Genomic DNA, 17,214 nt, shown 5'->3' on the forward strand with positions numbered 1-17,214 from the left:
AAACCCTCCTGTGGGCCAGTCAGCCCCTGGCCTGCCCCGTGCCTTTCTAAGCAGCCCAGGCAGCAGCAACAGCAGCTCCTTCCAGCTGCCACTGTCGCAGACCCCCGCAAAGAGTCAAAGTGTAATTTGAACCCTGTTTTTATGAAAGTATCATTGCAGACTAATAGGTTTGTTTTCACTTGTCATTAACTCCAGGACCAGGTGGACACCCTGACATTCCAGAACCAATCTCTACGGGACAAGGCAAAGCGATTTGAAGAGGCATTAAAGAAAAATACTGAAGAGCAATTAGAGGTAGCTGACATCTGCAATGTAGCTCAGAAAACCAGCAGGACAGGCACCTGATTTGTACTGATTAGTGATTAGCAAACGAAATCTGAGCTCAGGTGCTCCTAGAGATTGGGATGACCCAGACAGCGTCTGGAACCCTGAGCTGAAGCATAGATCTTGATACAAAGACCTCTGTCCTCCTCACTCTCACTCTTGCTCAGCATTATTCAGTAATAAGCTCTTAATTTCTGGGTCTGCTGCATTTTTTCCATTCCTCACTTGTATCCAGTCTCCTGAAGCTGTTCTTTCTCTCTCTCTATCTCTCTCTCCTTCTCAAACTCCAGTTTTTTTCTCTTCTTCCATCACTCCTTTCACTGTAATATCTCACCCTCCTGTGTTCTTCTGTCCTTTCTGTTCTCTGAACTTTCATGTAATGGCCTGACAAGGAGTAGAATGGGGTGGGCAAAATATGGCCTGTGGGCTGGATCTGGCCCATCAGGCAATTTCATCCAGCCCGCAGGCACCCACCAACAAACTGTACCCTGCTCAGCCCTTCTATCCATGAGGGTGGGAGCAAGGCACCGAGGTATACACCCCCACCCCAATATACCCTATTGCACCTCGCTCCCACCCTCCTGGGCAGAAGGGCCTGGCCCAGCCAGCAGCAACTTCCAGGCAGGGCTGCTACTGTTGCAGCTACCAGGGACCGGCTTGGTTTTCCTGGAATCCCACTAACTTCAGGCACCAGGTAGGGAAGCAGTGGGGGCAGGGAGAGCTGCAGCTTGGTGGGGCAGGGAGCATGGGGCTGGGGCTGGGGCTGGCAGCAGCATGGAGCCTGTGCCCAGAGGCTGGCAGGAGCATGGAGCTCAGCGGGCAGGGTATGCATGTGAGGGAGGGTGGAGGAGGGTGTGGGGACCCCCCATGCACTCCCCTACATAGCATACAGCTCCTGCTGCCAGGAGCAGAAGTAGGCAGAGGTACTTGGGGTGCATGTGCCCCGTGTAGGCGTTGGTGCCCGGTAGCACGTGGCTCTGGCCAGCACTGCACTTGGGGATGATGAGTGCAGCCTGCCCCTGTCCAGCCCTGTGCTGGAACTGGTTGCCTTCCCTGACCCATGCTGCGTAGGTCCCAGGACTCTGCTGAAAGATTAGGGGAGCCCTACCCCCTGCTTCCCCATGGAGTCCTGGGACCTGTGCAGCATGGAGCGGGGAAAGCAGCCAGCTCCAGCACAGGCTTCCCCCAGTGCCACGCAAGTGCAGGAGCTGCATGCATGCCATGTGGAGCCCCCATGATAGAGGCAGAAAGGGCAGGCTGCGGTCCTCACCCCCACACTCAGCACTCGTTGGAGCCACGTTCTGCCAGGCACCGGTGCCTGTGCTGGGGCAGTGGGGGCTGCGTGCCATGTGGGGGAGTGTGAAGGAGGGTCCCCACACCCCCCACCCTCCCTCACACCCCACAAACCTCACTTCCCCACCTCACATACCCACACCTTGCCCCCACAACATACCCTATGCCCCCACACACAGCAACTCCCCCTCACAAACCCCACATACACACCCCTCCCACACTCTAGCATCCACACACCCTTACACCCCACCATACACACACACACCCCCTGCCCCACCATACACATATCCCCACACCTCACCATACACACACACCCCGCACCCCACCATACACATACCCCCACCTCCAACCACACCCCACACCTCCCACACACAATATGCAAGACTAAGTTTTTTTAAATTATTATGCAAGCCCCTTTATATACACCACACAAACATAAACCATGACAAGTATTTTTTGTAATAAAATTCAAATATGTTATAGTAGGTGTTTGACTTTTAGAGTATGATTTATTTTTCTCCTGGTCCTCCCCTCCCAAAAGGAGTACTTCCAGTGGGAAGGGGAGGGACTTCTGGTGGCAAAGGTCAGGAGTTAGAGAGCAGGACTTCTGGTCCCAATATGGTGACTAGGGGAGGAGCTACCCATGAGGCACTCATAGCTCACCAAAAATTGTGAAGCGGTCCTCCAGCTGAAATAATTTCCCGCCCCTGCTCTAGCCGCATTATAGGAAATGCTTGTTTTACCAGTATTTCATTGGAAATGCAGCAGAGAGGATTCTCTAAAGAGGATGATCCGGATCAAGCCTGTTATTAGTAGGCTCTACAGACCCTGGGTTTAATAAAGACCATTATCTAGCCTTGTCTCCCATGTAGAACTGGACAGAATTTTTAAATAAATGTTAATACTGCCACTGGGAAAAAATTTTCAGAGGAAACCCTAATCATGTGAGAATCTAAGTCCCATTGAACTTCCTGAGACTTAGATTCACTTGGGTGCTCAGCAAAACTTTAGCCAATGACTGAATGCATGATTACAAAGGGCAGACTTAAATTCACTGTTGTCTTTTCCTTCCTAGGTTGCACTAGCTCCATATCAGCACTTAGAGGAAGACATGAATAGCCTGAAACAAGTTTTGGAAATGAAGAACCAGTTAATACATCAACAAGAAAAGAGGATCATGGAGCTAGAAAGGCTGGTCAGTTTTCTTTTTCTCCCTTGGGGGAGATAGGTAGATCAGAGCTAAATCAAAATGGGGGCAAGAGAAAAAGTGGCTGTGAATAGAAAAACATAATGGAGGGGTCACGGAGGGCTAAACAATGTCCCCACTTACTGTAATGTGTCTGGTTTTCTCAGAAAAGGAAGAGGGGTTTTTTTTATCCCAGTTCCTTAGCAGCCTACCATATCCCCCAGTCCCTTCCCACAACTCCCCATTCTCATGTCTCAGTTTTTCACTTTGAAATCTGCTTTGCCTGTAGAGGAGGCTGGAAACAGGTGGTAGGGGAGAAGGCAGTGAGGAGGCAGAGCACTATGATACCAGCATACCTCTGACTTCGTTTTGTCACTGTTACCTACCCAAAACCCAAGAGTAAGGGTAACTCACAGAGCAGGAGCAATGCAGGTAGAAGGAAGAGGATAAATCTGCATCACATTGCTTCATCACATTGTTAATTCAGTGGTCCATGTTCAGGCAAAACCAGTAGCAAGGTTCAACAAGACATCTCGTGGCAGAATAATGCTGATAACACTTTGACTTAGAGCACCCTATTGCAGAGATAACACAGCTTCATATTCCCACTCTGTTTTCTCTCCATCTGTTTCTTGGTGTCCCCAGGTAAAAACTCTTTACCTAATCACAAATTACTTTTCCACTGTGAAATAGGTTAATTTTGGGAGGCTTAACCTGAAACCACTGTAGGTTTATAATGTGGTAACTGGAAGTCTCATGATGGGGCAGTGGGGGTTGCTGCTTCATTCATCACAGCACTCAACAAGATGCATTTCCATCTTGGGGAAATTTGAGACTCCATCTGAACAGCTGCCTGTGTAGATGGATCTAGCATAAAATACATCACAGCTGAGACTTAACTTTTCACAGTGCCCTTTTTAGCATGCTGCTTCCTGAAGTTACACCAGAATTACAGAAACATGCACTGATGGGCTATATTCAAGAATATTTCTCTGGCATAGGTGGTTCTTAGTCAGTATAATTTTGCTTCTATTGTCTGTTGTAGCAGAATGTCACCTAGTGAAGGCTGAGAACTCCTGAGTGGACCATAGGGCTAGAAGCGACCTTCTAAGTTCAGTCCCCTGTGTTTGCAGGCAACCACTGACCCCCAAATTCCTAAAAATCATCCACTCCAGACCTTCATTTGCTAAAATCTATGGGCTTCGCCAGATTGCCTTGAAACAAGGCGTGCCTCATCAAAGTGTAGGATTCCAAATAGGGAACAAAATATGAAGTCATTTGAGCCTGGAGTCCTGAAATATGCTTGCTTCCCTGAAAGAACAACTCCTCGTAGTGTTGACAGATTCTGCCCTGGATGGATAAACTGTGGTTCTAATGGTGTCTAAAACCATCTCAGCTACTCCATGTTTACCCAGATAGAGCATGAGCCTAATGGGCTGTATATATGGACTGAGTAGTCAAAAGCCTGTGCAAGTTGGCTGGCTTGTGGGTGTGTGTACCAGTATTAGACATGCCTTATGCCCTGCTAGCTAACATCAGTTCAAATCTGACTCTAGGCTCAAATCTCAAAAAAGCATTATCATACTGCTTTCATCTTCCTCTTCAAAGGTTTTATTTTATTTACAGATAGTGTTACCTGAATACAGCAGAGGGGAGAGGGCTTTCAGCCAAGGGCCAGGTTTGCACTGATGCTGGCCAGCAGGGCAGTAGACAGATGTGGGTGGCAGGATGGTTGGGAAATATTACAAGCAGCAAAGACTGTCAGCCCTACATTCTCCCCTCCCAGCCATGTGCTCTGATCTGAAGTGGCTCTGCTCCTTTTGAGACCTGTGTGTCTATCTTCTTTCTCCAATCCCTCTTTTGTGAGCCAGGATGTATGAATTTGAAAATAAACCAGGAAATACAAGGTCAATGTGCACCTTATGTCCATCTGGGGAGGAGCTGGCTGGAATGGGGAAGGTGTCTGGTCCAGAGCAGGGTAGGCCCTGGGCATTCGAAGAGCTTGTCTGTGTGGTTAGTGTAGTAGGGGCTCAAGGCCTGGGGTGCTTTGCAGCTTGGGTTTCATGCCAGAATTACATAGCACCCATTAGCTTTGCTGACCCACAGCAGCATCTCAACTGCAAACCAACATGATCAAGGCAGCTGTGTGAATCATCACTGACCCTCCAAGTAACATTTCAATTTATGCTTAAAAAAACCTAGGAAACTCAGTTACTACAGACCTCATTAGGGTAGAGTTAAGACTGCTCACAGTATCTTGTTCCCTTCCAAGATGTCAGTAAAATTAACATTTCTGAAAACCAAGAAATGAAGAGTTTGAATATTTAAATGCAAATTCAGAAAGGCAGAGCGCACAGAGGTCAGGTACATGCCCCACAGCCTGTGATCCTCCCTCTGAGTAGGCTAGTTACTCCCAGCGTGCACATTCATACTTTGCTTTGGAAACCTTCAGCAGCCATGCAGACACTACAGCAGCCATGGGGCCCTGCTACATGTTCAAATTAAAGCTGAATGGAAGCCAGCTATAGAGATATACATTTTCAAGCACTAATTTTGTATCTGGTTGGCTCTTTTTTAACTGGCTAGTCATTTTTGTGTGATTATGACTTTGCACGTGTGACTGGTCTAAATTTATTGTGTGATTAGCCAGTTAATTGTGTGATAATTACTTTGCACTTGTGGCCTGTCTTACTTTGCATGTGTGGCCAATCTAAACTTATTGCGTGACTGACCAGTTAATTGTGTAATATATGTAACATGTAGCAGGGGCCTCGATCTAGCCTTGCCCAGTACATTGGATATTGTCGTCGCCCCTTTTGAAATTTCTTCCCACATGATGCCATCTCAAAATGCTTCCATTTACGCATCATTAAATCTACACACTGTGCTAAATGCCAACAGTCCCCATGGCAAGGATCACCAGTCCCCATTACACACCAAGCAGGGAGCACAGCCTGGGCTCCTGTAGGAAATTAGCAATAGCTATTGCCAGCGCTGGGAAGAAACAAGAGCAGCATTGCATAAGCAGTATAACAACTCTTTAGTTCCCCATTACTCAACATTTGAGTTCTGCTGAACTGGATCTTCTGGAAGGCTTTGACATACCCACCAGCATGTCCCTGGTTCAGCCCTGTGTTACCAGGGCCATGCGCTGTGCGAGGAGTACAGGAGAGCTCTACAACTCCACTCTTTTGGAGGGTGATCCCAGCCACAGGGGAGAGAGGTTCTGCAAGAGATGTGGTGGGGGAGTCAGGAGGGGGGCAGTTAGGAGAAGGCTGAGCATTAACACTCTGCTAAGTCAGAACATGGGGCCTATGGCACCACAGCCTTGCTTCAGTGTTGTGCTAGTGTGACTGCATGAATTTCTCTGGAGTGATGCTGCTAAGCTAGGCCTGTAGCATCTACACTCTAAAACCAAAACTGCTGCCAGTGATTTGTGCACCTCTAATGAGAACTGTCCACTAGTTCTCTAAGGAAAATAGTGACTCTTCCCTTGAATCAAAACCCATATCACCCTGCACCAAGTGCTACTACCAGGTGAACATAACAAGCCAATTTTCTCATTGCAGGCTGAGATAAACCTAATACTGGAGGAGAAAATTCAGGTGCTACAACAACAGAATGAAGACTTCAGAGTCAGGATTGATCAGAATACTGTTGTAACAAGGTTTGTACAGATATTTGCAAATTCCCTGAGTTTCACAGGAAACAGTGAACATTACAAGCCAAAGATTCAAAGAAAGTCAAACTAAGCATATTGTTTCCCTTGAAATGTTCATTTCCCTCTGCTTGTTTTATTAACGGTTTTTCTTCTGTTAGTGAATGTCTGTTTCAGCTTAAAAGAGGGCTGATTGCATAACCCTGTTAAATAATGGTCATGCTCTTGACCACAGTATTGAGACCAAAAATCCTGATTGACCCTGAGACCAGCACTATTGCCATACTATTTGTTGGAAGTTGATGGGCTCTGGTACTTATTTGAACAATAAATCCTTAGCATTTGTGGTAGCATCTCTGTAGCTGAGATTGGCTTAATCATTTGGGAAAGTGGTGAGGGGCGGGTGGGATATTTTTTTATAACCGTGTAGTGTCTAGGAGCCCTAGTCATGGCCCAGCAACCCCATCCACTCTGCAAACACAGAACATAAGGTGGTCCCTGCCTCAGTGATATTACACTCTAAATGTAAGACAGGAAGCAGTGGATGGAAAATGGGGAAAGAGAAAAAATGATACAGCATGATGGGCAGTGATCACAGTGCACCAGCTATCTAATGACTGCCAGATTTGCAAAGCAAGTATTAGTAAATCTGATTCGCCTCCTGGGTGTCAGCAGCATACAGGGCAGCAACAGCAGCAGCCAGGCTGAAGGTACCAGTGACAGTAGCCAGGCCAGCAGCACAGCACCTGCTATTTTTGCACTGCCCTCCCTCCTGCAACCAGCAACTGGGGCTGGTGCTCTGGTTGCTCTTCTTAGTGGTCTTCGGTATCACAGGTTAATGCGCAACAGCAGTTAGATCCAGTATTGGAAGGAAGCAAGCCATTAGGCTAAAAATGTGATGGCTGAACTTTCCTGTTGGTTTTAACTTTTGAAATCCCCTGATGTTTACAGAATCATAGGGCTAGAACTAGAAGGGACCTCAAGGGTCGCCTAATCCAGTCCCCTGCATGGATGCAAGATATACTGTTCTGCAACCATTCCTGGCAAATGCCTGTCCAGCCTCTTCTTGTACAACCTTTCCCACGTAGTTGTGGCTTTTATTTTAAACAATTCTGGCACTCCTAAAAATGTACACACACCATATTGGCATTCAGTTCTGAAATACACGCATACAGTCACTGGATTCCCTGCTGTGACACAGATGCTGTGCTTTTTTTCTCCTAAATAAATATCTCAGTAGGGGAGCCTTGTCTCCAGTAATTTGCCTCGAAGAGGTTAATGCCTGATGCTTTGGGGGTAGGTAAAAAAAAAACTTGCCAGAGTGCACCATTTGAGCGAAAGGTGAAATACCATCTTGCCCTCAGCCAGCCTGTCAGGCTGTGCAGTACACAGGAGAAGACTCCATATAATTTTCTTCTAGCTAGTGTCCTAGCTGCAGGGACTGTTCTTCACAGAAAGACCAAATCCTTTAAAATAATGTAGGAAGCTGTTTGTTTTGTTCCACAAGGGGACCCAATCAAGACAACCTGACATTTTGTTTTCTGAGACATACAAATCACAACATCATGTGTCTTAGCCTTGCACTAGGCCACCTTGTACTGAGAAAAGCCATCAGATACACAAGGGAAGAATAGCAAACCCTCAGCTTTGCAGGGTGAATTAGCCATGGACAGTGGAAGGCTCCTATAATGAGGGATTAAAGACCATAAACTGACCAGCACCCGAGTGCTGAACAGCAACGTATATTGAACAGCAACCTCTGTTCCTTCACCACCACAGGGATTGGAAGCAATCCTTGCTGCTGGCCCTCAAAAGAAGGCTGATCCTCTGTGACGCTGGGACATGAAGCAACTAGCAAATACCTCTGGGTGGAGGCTCTTGGCCTAGCCCATGCTAAACAACTTTAAGGGTGTAGGTTCCTGGGCCAGTCAGACAGGGTGCCTGGGAATCTTATTATTGTACTTTGCAAGATCTTTTATTATACATATGCCTTTGAGCTGCGGGCCTTGCAGCAGGTGTTGCATACTCAGAGGCTCTGTGCCACAGTCACAGGTGGGTGAACCAAAGGTATAGCCCCACTTCTTCATTACTTCCTTGGAGCGTCCAACTCCAGTGTGTAGGCAGTTGAGACATCACCACCTTTGCAATGGTTTGTCAGTCCCTGGTGGTAAAGACTCAGCTGCTGCAATATCCATTTTTTTCACTGGCAGGTATTTTTTTCAGCCTCTTGTTCCATATTTGCCTGGGAAAGGCTATGACAGAAGATGGGAATCAAGGTACACTGGAGTGTTAAAATAGGTAACTGGATGGGTCAGGGGTGACAGGGAGGAGATATTAGGGCATTCTGCCTCATAACAGCTACCTCAATGCACTGGTGGTGCTTGCATCTCTCTGGCTGTCTTCCTGCAGCACACTGCAGTTTTCTGAAGGTTTGGTTTTAGTTTACTAACAACCCTAAGTTTGTCATAGGGTGTTAGGATTGTTTTATGGCTGCAGTGCGAGGGAAGGGCTGGAGCGGAGGGATGTTCTTATGGTCTAAATGTCTGTTCCCTGGCTGCCTGTGAGTGCAGGGAACTGGATTCAGGGGCCTGGAAGGGACCACACAAATTCATGTTCCTTTCACCCAGATACCAGCAACAAACCTCCTGAAGCCTTGCAACGATTCATGAGCCTGTGGGTAATATGTACCACAGCAGATTGGTAGGCCCCCAAAGTAGAAGAAAAGCTTTGTAGTTAGGTCACTGGAGTGGGATGCAGATCCGTGACCAGTTCATAGCCTGGCTGGGGTAAGTGATGTAATCTCCCTGGGCCTCAGAATCTCACCTTTGAAATAAATAGATACGATATAATTCTTCCTTACCTCTGTGCTTTGTCACATCTGTTTAAATTGTAGGATCTTCCGGGCAGGAACTGTACTTTAATAACATAAAGGAATTCCCATCTCCATCAGGATCTCTGAATCGTACCATAATAACAACAGATCTATTTTACAAAGCACCCATGGCCAGTCCTGCCAGAAAAGAGCTTATTGGAGCATGTGCCTGTGTGGACAGTACGTGGATCTTTCATATGCAATCACTTTGTGTTTGCTTGTATCCCATCATATGACAAAGCAGAGCTGACATAACATGGCCAAGCATGTGGAAGGGCTGCTGGAGCATGCAGCAGCCCATAGGCCAATGTGAAGCCTGTGTTCTTTCTAGGAGGAAAAATCAATCGTCATTCTCCAATACACCATGAGGTTGTTTCTCCTTGTATCTAGCAATATCATATGAGATGACGCAACATAAATAAAGATATCCTGGTCCCAGAATGCATGAGATCAAAACAAGTCACATAGCACTTTGTGGCTCCTTTCCTTCTCTACATGCCACAGCAGGTTGCCTCATGAAGGCATGCCTGTATTGCAAAATCTATTCATGGGTTCTTGACTAGGAAGCCTCTCTCCTGCTCAAATGTCTTGCTAAATTGGCTGTAGGCTGTGTGTATGCCTCAGACCCTGCCACCCCCAGCAAATTGCAGTATTTATTAATGTCACAGCAAAATGTCTATTCCCTGACAGACTAGCGAGTACACAACAACATGGCATCTCATCCTGTGCATCTTGTAAACCTTATTAAATGTTGAAGAGGCTAGTGTGTTCTATGGGCCTGATTCTTCTGCTTCTGCACAGGTATGTCTGATTTTACAAGCAGTAGGTCAGACATAAGAGGGAACTGAATGAAGATCAGCTCCTTGAACTTTGTGCTGCACCAACTGAACAGTGATTCTCTGCAGCTGTCAACCAGGCACCCAAGTCTTTGACTGGCTCCAGTCCTCTGCTGTTGGCATTATTTTGAGGGAGCTCAGGTACTGTAGGGCTGGGCAGCAGTATAGGATAGGTAGGAGGAAGGAATTTCTTAGTAATAGCATCCACTTTCCCTCAGAATATACACTGCCACCTTACAAGAGAGCCCTGGGTAACAAGCTTTCATTTTTATATGAAACTGAAGTTGCCAACATCAAAATCCGTTCTGCCCTGGTGTAACTACACTGAGCCGAGGGGAGAAAGATGAACTTCACCCATCATCCTTAAAAACAAACTGGCCAAAACCTGGAGTTCCTGCTTCACCAGCTATTCATTTTTTTCAGCATCTGTTTGGTCAGACTGAAGTAAAATTTTTATCCAAATTTCCTGTAAACTTGAAGCTCCCAGGTCCTGCAGCTGTGCAGTGAGATTGGCCTTCAGGTCTGCAGCCTGCAGAAGAGTGACAAGGAGGTCAGTTTTTCTGAGTAGTTGGGGGCTTCCAGTGTCTGTGATTCAGACGTGCCTGTGGCATGCCCTGGGGCAGGGACCTGCAGCCACCAGGGTCAATGGCTCGAGGACAGCTACACCAGGATTCCAAGGAAACCTGCATTGCCTCTGACAGTGTTCTAAGCAAGACATTTTAGGCTCGGGGGGTGGGGGATCCTGGGACAAGTTTTGGTTAATGTTCCTGACTAGCTCTATCCATAGATAGCCCATGTGTCCACAGGAAAGCTGCTGCATGCTAAGTGCCAGGGAAAGCTTCCCCATAGTGTGCCACCAATGTGCCTTAATCCTTGCCTTTGTGAACTTTTCATCCTGGTTGCACGTGCTGAGACTGCCATTGAGGATGCCAGGGAGTGATGGTTATAATCATAGGCATGTTCTGCTTCGCAGTGACTTGATTACATCACCTACTTCACAGGGGCCTTTCCATCAATCGCAGAAACAGGCATAAAATGCCATCTGATCTCAGATGGGACTTAAACACACAACCCGCATGAAAGAGGTCAATGCCTTGTCTGTTGACACAGTGAAACTAGGTAGCAGCAGCTGCGCAGCAATCACAACCTGGGTCAAAATCATATCTTGGGTGCAAAAAAGAAGAAAGTCTCCATATCCCATTACCAACTATTGTCTCCTGTGGCTGGTTTGTGATTAAGATTTTTTATTTCAAATTCATTTGAAAATATGTATAAAAACAAAGAGATCCTCAAAATTGCTTAGTGCTTATTGGTCTGTTGCCTATATGAAAACACACACAGTTCTAGTGTATTTGGAATTATATATTCTTTTTAATAACAAGCTCTATCTGCTCTGAAGCCATACCTATGGAGTAGACCTTTGCAGTAATAAGATAAAGTGTTCAGGGTTTTCCTTCAGGTTGCAGTGAGTTGAGTCAGCCATTGTGATCTGAATAATACTAGTTGATATCAGCTGTGTCCCAGGATCCCCCATGCCCACCCCCCAATCCCACCAGACATGCTAATTGATGTACTTGGCTTTCACATATGAAAGCAGCATCACTGCCTTGCCATTATGTACCTTATGCAAAGTGGTGACTTAAAAGAGATGGTTGTGGACAACTTGCTTTAAAGACAGTCCAGGAGTGGCTGGTATGAAATGTTAAGCGATACATTATTCTCCTCTCCAGGCAGTTATCTGAGGAAAACGCTAATCTGCAAGAACATGTTGAGAAAGAAACTGAGGAAAAGAAGCGGCTAAGTAGGACTAATGAAGAGCTGCTTTGGAAGCTCCAAGAAGGAGATGCCATGAGCCATGTTAAACTCTCTCCTACATCACCAACTCCTATTTATCGCTGTTCATCGGGGCCTCCTACGCCAGCAAAAGTCAGCACTGTGCCAAGATGACAATGCTGTGCTGCTGCTCCAGATCACCTGGCTTTGACATCCTTTTGCAATCTGCTGAATGTTATCATCTAAGAGCATTTTAACAACCGTAGATACCCAGGGTTTGTTACTGCAAGCATGCTCTGTAGCTGCATAACCGTATACTAGACAGTGTACTATTACAGTTCCAGAATAGAACCTCCTGGTACTGGCTCACTGATGTGTTAGGATAGTATAACCAGTGTAGTTTGATGTATAACACTGTACCATGGTTAGAGCCAAAAAAAAAAAGGAAAAAAATGTACTAATGATTCATCAGAATGAACTTTTTGCTGCAGCATTTCAGGTTAGTTACAACGTTCAACTTTTGACTAGCTAAATATACGCGTGTGTTTATATACATGTATTGTACCTTGATGTGTGTTCATGTTTATATAGACACACACATATATATATGTAGTCAAAGATGTTCTGAATTGCATTTTTTTATATTATTGGACTACTAAGTGCTGATATATTTTCGTTATGGTCAGCAGTTTTCTAACTCGTGCCTAAGACTTATATCTAAACGAAATGCTTTTCTGTCTAGCCTCCCAGGAATATTTCTACCCAAAAGTGAAGAAAGTTACACAGAAGTAGAAGCGCCTTCCAAATGACCACCAAGTGGTACACTCTATGACATGAACACCAGCGACTTTGACATTCTGAAACAGTACTGCCTTTGAAACAATCACCTTCGTACTCAACGCCAGATAAGATCGCTCATTCCATTCACTGAATTTTAATTATTAGCATTAATGTTGTGAGTGGCTATAGGCTAGAGATGAGAAACCCTCAGGGTTTTAGCAGATTTCATAGAAGTTATTTGTTAGGGTGACTTCATTTTAGTCTTTTAGATCCTAGTTATGCTTTTTTCTTTAACAAAACTTTTCTAAAGCAATCAGGATCTCTAACAAATCCATGAAGATGTTGGGCCAGGGACCATATTGTTTTACTACATGTTCCAGAAGGAAGGAGAAAAAATATTTCCTGGGACCTTGATGTTTGGCCGAGAGGGTTAATTGTCTGAGTGGGAGGCTCCCAATATGTAGATCCAGTTTGCCTCTGACTACAAGGGATCTTGCACAGGGTGGGTATAGCTTGTCCTTGTTCTCTTCAATATCCAGCAAAATGCTAGTGAAAAATCCTTGGGGCTGCACAGGTTCACAAGAGGCGAGCATGTTGCCCCTTGCCATAGATTCCCATATATTTCACCCTATGACATCTTATCATTTGGAGGAATTCTGAAGACATGCAACTATAACCTAAAGCAAATTCTCATGTTTCCCTATTGCTAAGACACCTGTCACTGCATATGGAAGTTAGGCCTGTATTCAGCCATGGCAGTTTATAATGCAGGCCCCAGATAGACTAGATATAGGCTGTCAGATTATTCTGAAGCAGGCCAGTTTCCCGGGGATACAGAACCTAGAAGAGACTTCAGTAGGAGGATTTAAAAGGATTTTGCAACATTGCAGTCCCAAATCATGGACTAATGCAACACAAGCAAGGGACCCTGTTTTCTTTGCTGTTATCTACAATAGGTTCCAACCCTTTCATCAGATTTGTTCAGATCAGAACATGAGGCACATGGTGGAACATGACAGCAGGATTCCCCACACATAAAGGAAATGTCTGGTTTGCAACTGATGCAATGCTTTTCTTTTCCATCTGTGTTAGAGACCCTGCACTTTTCCTGCCTGCTCCTAGAGTCTAATGTGCAGTCCAGGAGATGAGCATGTTAAACCTAGGCTGGAAATCAGTTCAGGGTCATGGAGTGATATGAAAAAAGTTGTTCTCGCCATGTGTGTAACGTGGTGTCTGGCTGATGGCCTCAGCAGGGCAGGGAGGCATTTAATCCATACTGAGTGTTTGAACATGCCATGTGGTTTAGCTTTCCTGTGAAATACTCAGGATGCTTAAGCAGCAGTTTTGTTACAGCCAACTTTGAGTCTTTGCAAGGACTTTACCCCATTCCAGGATATAAAAGTTAATTAGGTGTTAACTTTTTGTAGAGAAGTTTATTTTTCTAGCAGCTTTGCATGATACTGTGATACTGAGTAAGCTGAGCAGCTCTTTAGACTAGATCATGCCACCTGCTCGTGCTTCAGTGACTGACACTGCTGAAATGTGTTACTAGGCTTTAGCTCTGCAGCAAGTGCAACCTGAAAGTAGGATAGTTATTAAAAGGGCCCGTGGTACCATCGGACTCCATCACACAGCACTTGCTACATGCACAGATACTCTGCAATACCTGTCTTCTTGTTCCGTTGCAGTCTCATATGATGTTACAATAAGAGTTGTTACCATGGTATTAAAGAAAAGGATCCTATGCCAGCTCACTACAATGTTATCCTGGCCTGATCGGGGCTGGCTGAGCCACTTGCTTTTTTGTCACCAGTTCTCTGTTTATGGCACTGTCCTCATCCTTCTGTCCACTTAGTGCAGAGGCAGTGGATGCTTCCAGTGGAGAATTAGCCATGGGGGGGTTCTTAGTAGGGAGGAGACGGGGTTGCCACCCAATCATGTCATCATTTGATGTCCCTCCCAAGCCATTTTTCCTCCTCACCCTTTTACCTTCCCATTTTGCTTGATCCTTGAAGCCACCACTTTGTTCCACACAGCTCGCGATGGCCACCAACTCCAGGCCACCTGTTGGCTGACAAAGCTGTGTCAAGGGGGCTCTTGAGAAGCAGTGAGCCTTTCCAAGGCACACAGCAGCATACTTGCCAGTACAAGCCCATGAGAAAGGGGTTTTTTGTTTTTTTTTTGCATAGTAGTATAGAGCTCTGCCAAGAAGGCACAGAAACTGGCTTGCTGATGTAGCCAGAGGCATGACAGGGCAGCTGCACACCTAGGCACGGGACAGCTGGCTGCCACCAGCAAGGTACCCGCTTGTCACCTGTAGCAGGTTCTTTTTTTTTGGTCCTGCTCCCAACTTCTGTCCCAACCCACACCCAAGGCTGCTGCCCCAATTTGCCCTTCCTCTGTTACACTATCAGGTATAACAGCCACTTTGCTATTCTTTCCTTGCCTTCTTTCACTTACAAAAGTGAAAGCAGGCTAGAGTGAAGCCATTAGTGAGAAAGCTAGGACTGCCATTTCAAGCATGGCTTTTACAAGTGCTGGCTAGGACACCCCTGCAGTCAATGGATACCCAGCATGCTCTCAGATGTCAGGTGCACAGGGAAAGCAGGCCTCTCATCCTGCAGGTAGCAAGGACTGTCTTTCAGGAGCACTTGCTTCCTGAACTTTAGGCACCTGCATGTTTGTGAGCAATTTGTCCTAGCTTTCACCTGCCATCCTTATGGGGGTCACTGAAATGCAGTTGTACTGGATTTTGAAAAGAAGATGCTTCCCTAGCTCTTTAGAGTAAAAGTCCTCTCTCTAAGCTAAACCAAGCCACAGAAAGAGAGCTAACAGCTCTTGGAGTGCAACACACCAATGCAAACACAATCCCACTCAAAGCCCTAGGACCAGCATAAAGCCATGGAGGAGCTGTAGCAGGGGGTAAGGGGTAACAGTTGCTGTGATGTATAGACATTTGCCATGTCCCTCCCTGTACATTGCAAAAGGGGAAATCCCATGACCTGCAAGTAAGTGAATCCAATAAGCCTATTCCAGTATTTAGGCTTCAGTAGCAGCTATAATGGACTGTGCAGCAGATCTGCAGCCCACGTGTGTTCAGTGGATGAATTATGGCACCTCTAACCCCAAAACTAAGGTGTTGTGCAAGAAGGCTGGCCTTTGCACTGGAAGAGCAGCACACCCTGCCACTGCAAATTCAAGCACAAGACTGAGGTTTACCGTTTATTGAAAGAGCTTATGTATAGTCTTGCAGTCACTGTAAATACCAGGAAGCCGAGGCACATGGATATGATGTATAATGTGGCCTAAACAGTAACAATTCAAGGATACATTTTCCAAACAGATGGCATTAGATTCTAGCAAGGCAGATTTAAGTGATCACAGCAGAAGTCCTCTTTCTGTCAGAGCCAATGGCCAAGAGAAGACCATTTTATGCCTTAGTACACAAACAGTAAATGAGCCCTGAGGAAGGGGTGGAAAAAAAGTAGAGACATTTTCCGCATTTATGGGATCAGTGTGCTTAAAACTGTTATGCAATATATTTGAGGGCATTCATAACGATAAGCCTTGAACAATGGAAGGATAAGTAGAGCTCTCTCCTCTTCCACTATCTGTGCACACTCCCTGAGTCTGTTGGCTATTGCTGTATTACCATCCCTCCTGCAGAAGTTTAGGTTCTCCTTTCTTTTTGGTGGGGGGGAGGAAGCTGGGGAACCAAACAGGCCCCAAAATTAGCATCTGGAGTCAGCCTCCCTCTCTGCATTTCAAGCAAAAGGTTTCAGCCCCATAGCTCAGGTCAGTTGCTTTCTAGGGGGATTCAGCTAGATTAGTACCAGTTTCTCCTCTTTGAACAGCAAATGACTGTAGCAACAGACTCAGCAGCTTCAAGCTTTAGTTTCCATTGCAGTCGAGAAGAGGCAGGGAGGTGAAAGTGTCTGCTCTTGGGTAGTGCAGGCAAGCCAATTCACAGCACAGGGGCTGCAAGTTTCGTATTTTTCATTATCCTCTGCCATCAGTAGCTCAAACAGGCAAAAACTGCAACACTTGCCTCTCTCAATTAACCTACTAGACAGCAGAAGGATGACGATGACATACATCAAGACAGAGCAATTACTCACTTGGACTACAGGGCTTCACTGTTGTTCTACAACCCTAGGCTAATTTTGAGGCAGTGACAGGGGTGACAATAAGACTGCTCATTATTTATACTGCAATAAAACCCAAATACCTGAGCAAAAGTAAGGTTCTATTTTAGAAACACAAACTATTGTCTGTGATCCAAAAAATTTATAACTAAGCATGATCCTTGAAGCTAGCTTAAACACAAAATCTCTTCCCTCAACCTTTCAGGCTGCCCTCAAATTACACCCCCACCCACCACCTAATGTCTTCCTTAAAAAAAAAAAAGAGTGCACCAAGTGCCTCTTTGAGAACATAGATGGCTTGTGGGCATCCTTACTACATACAAGATATGGGGGGGGGGGGGGGGGGG

At 45.8% G+C, this 17,214-nt stretch overlaps 1 protein-coding gene across 3 annotated transcripts in view; it reads left to right on the forward strand.

Annotated features, from left to right (window-relative positions):
* Positions 1–17,208, forward strand: part of MTUS2 (microtubule associated tumor suppressor candidate 2) — a 410,713-nt gene extending 393,505 nt beyond the window's left edge. For all 3 annotated transcript variants that reach the window (XM_019525083.1, XM_019525084.1, XM_019525085.1), the window contains 4 exons: positions 196–294; positions 2,693–2,812; positions 6,373–6,470; positions 11,900–17,208. In XM_019525083.1, the coding sequence (XP_019380628.1) occupies positions 196–294; positions 2,693–2,812; positions 6,373–6,470; positions 11,900–12,116 (534 nt within the window). In that variant the 3' untranslated portion in view covers positions 12,117–17,208. The remainder of the gene's footprint in view (positions 1–195; positions 295–2,692; positions 2,813–6,372; positions 6,471–11,899) is intronic.
* Positions 17,209–17,214: the final 6 nt, after the last annotated feature.

This window comes from Gavialis gangeticus, unplaced genomic scaffold, assembly GCF_001723915.1.
Source record: "Gavialis gangeticus isolate Ggan-Ray unplaced genomic scaffold, GavGan_comp1, whole genome shotgun sequence".
Taxonomy (NCBI): Eukaryota; Metazoa; Chordata; order Crocodylia; family Gavialidae; genus Gavialis; species Gavialis gangeticus.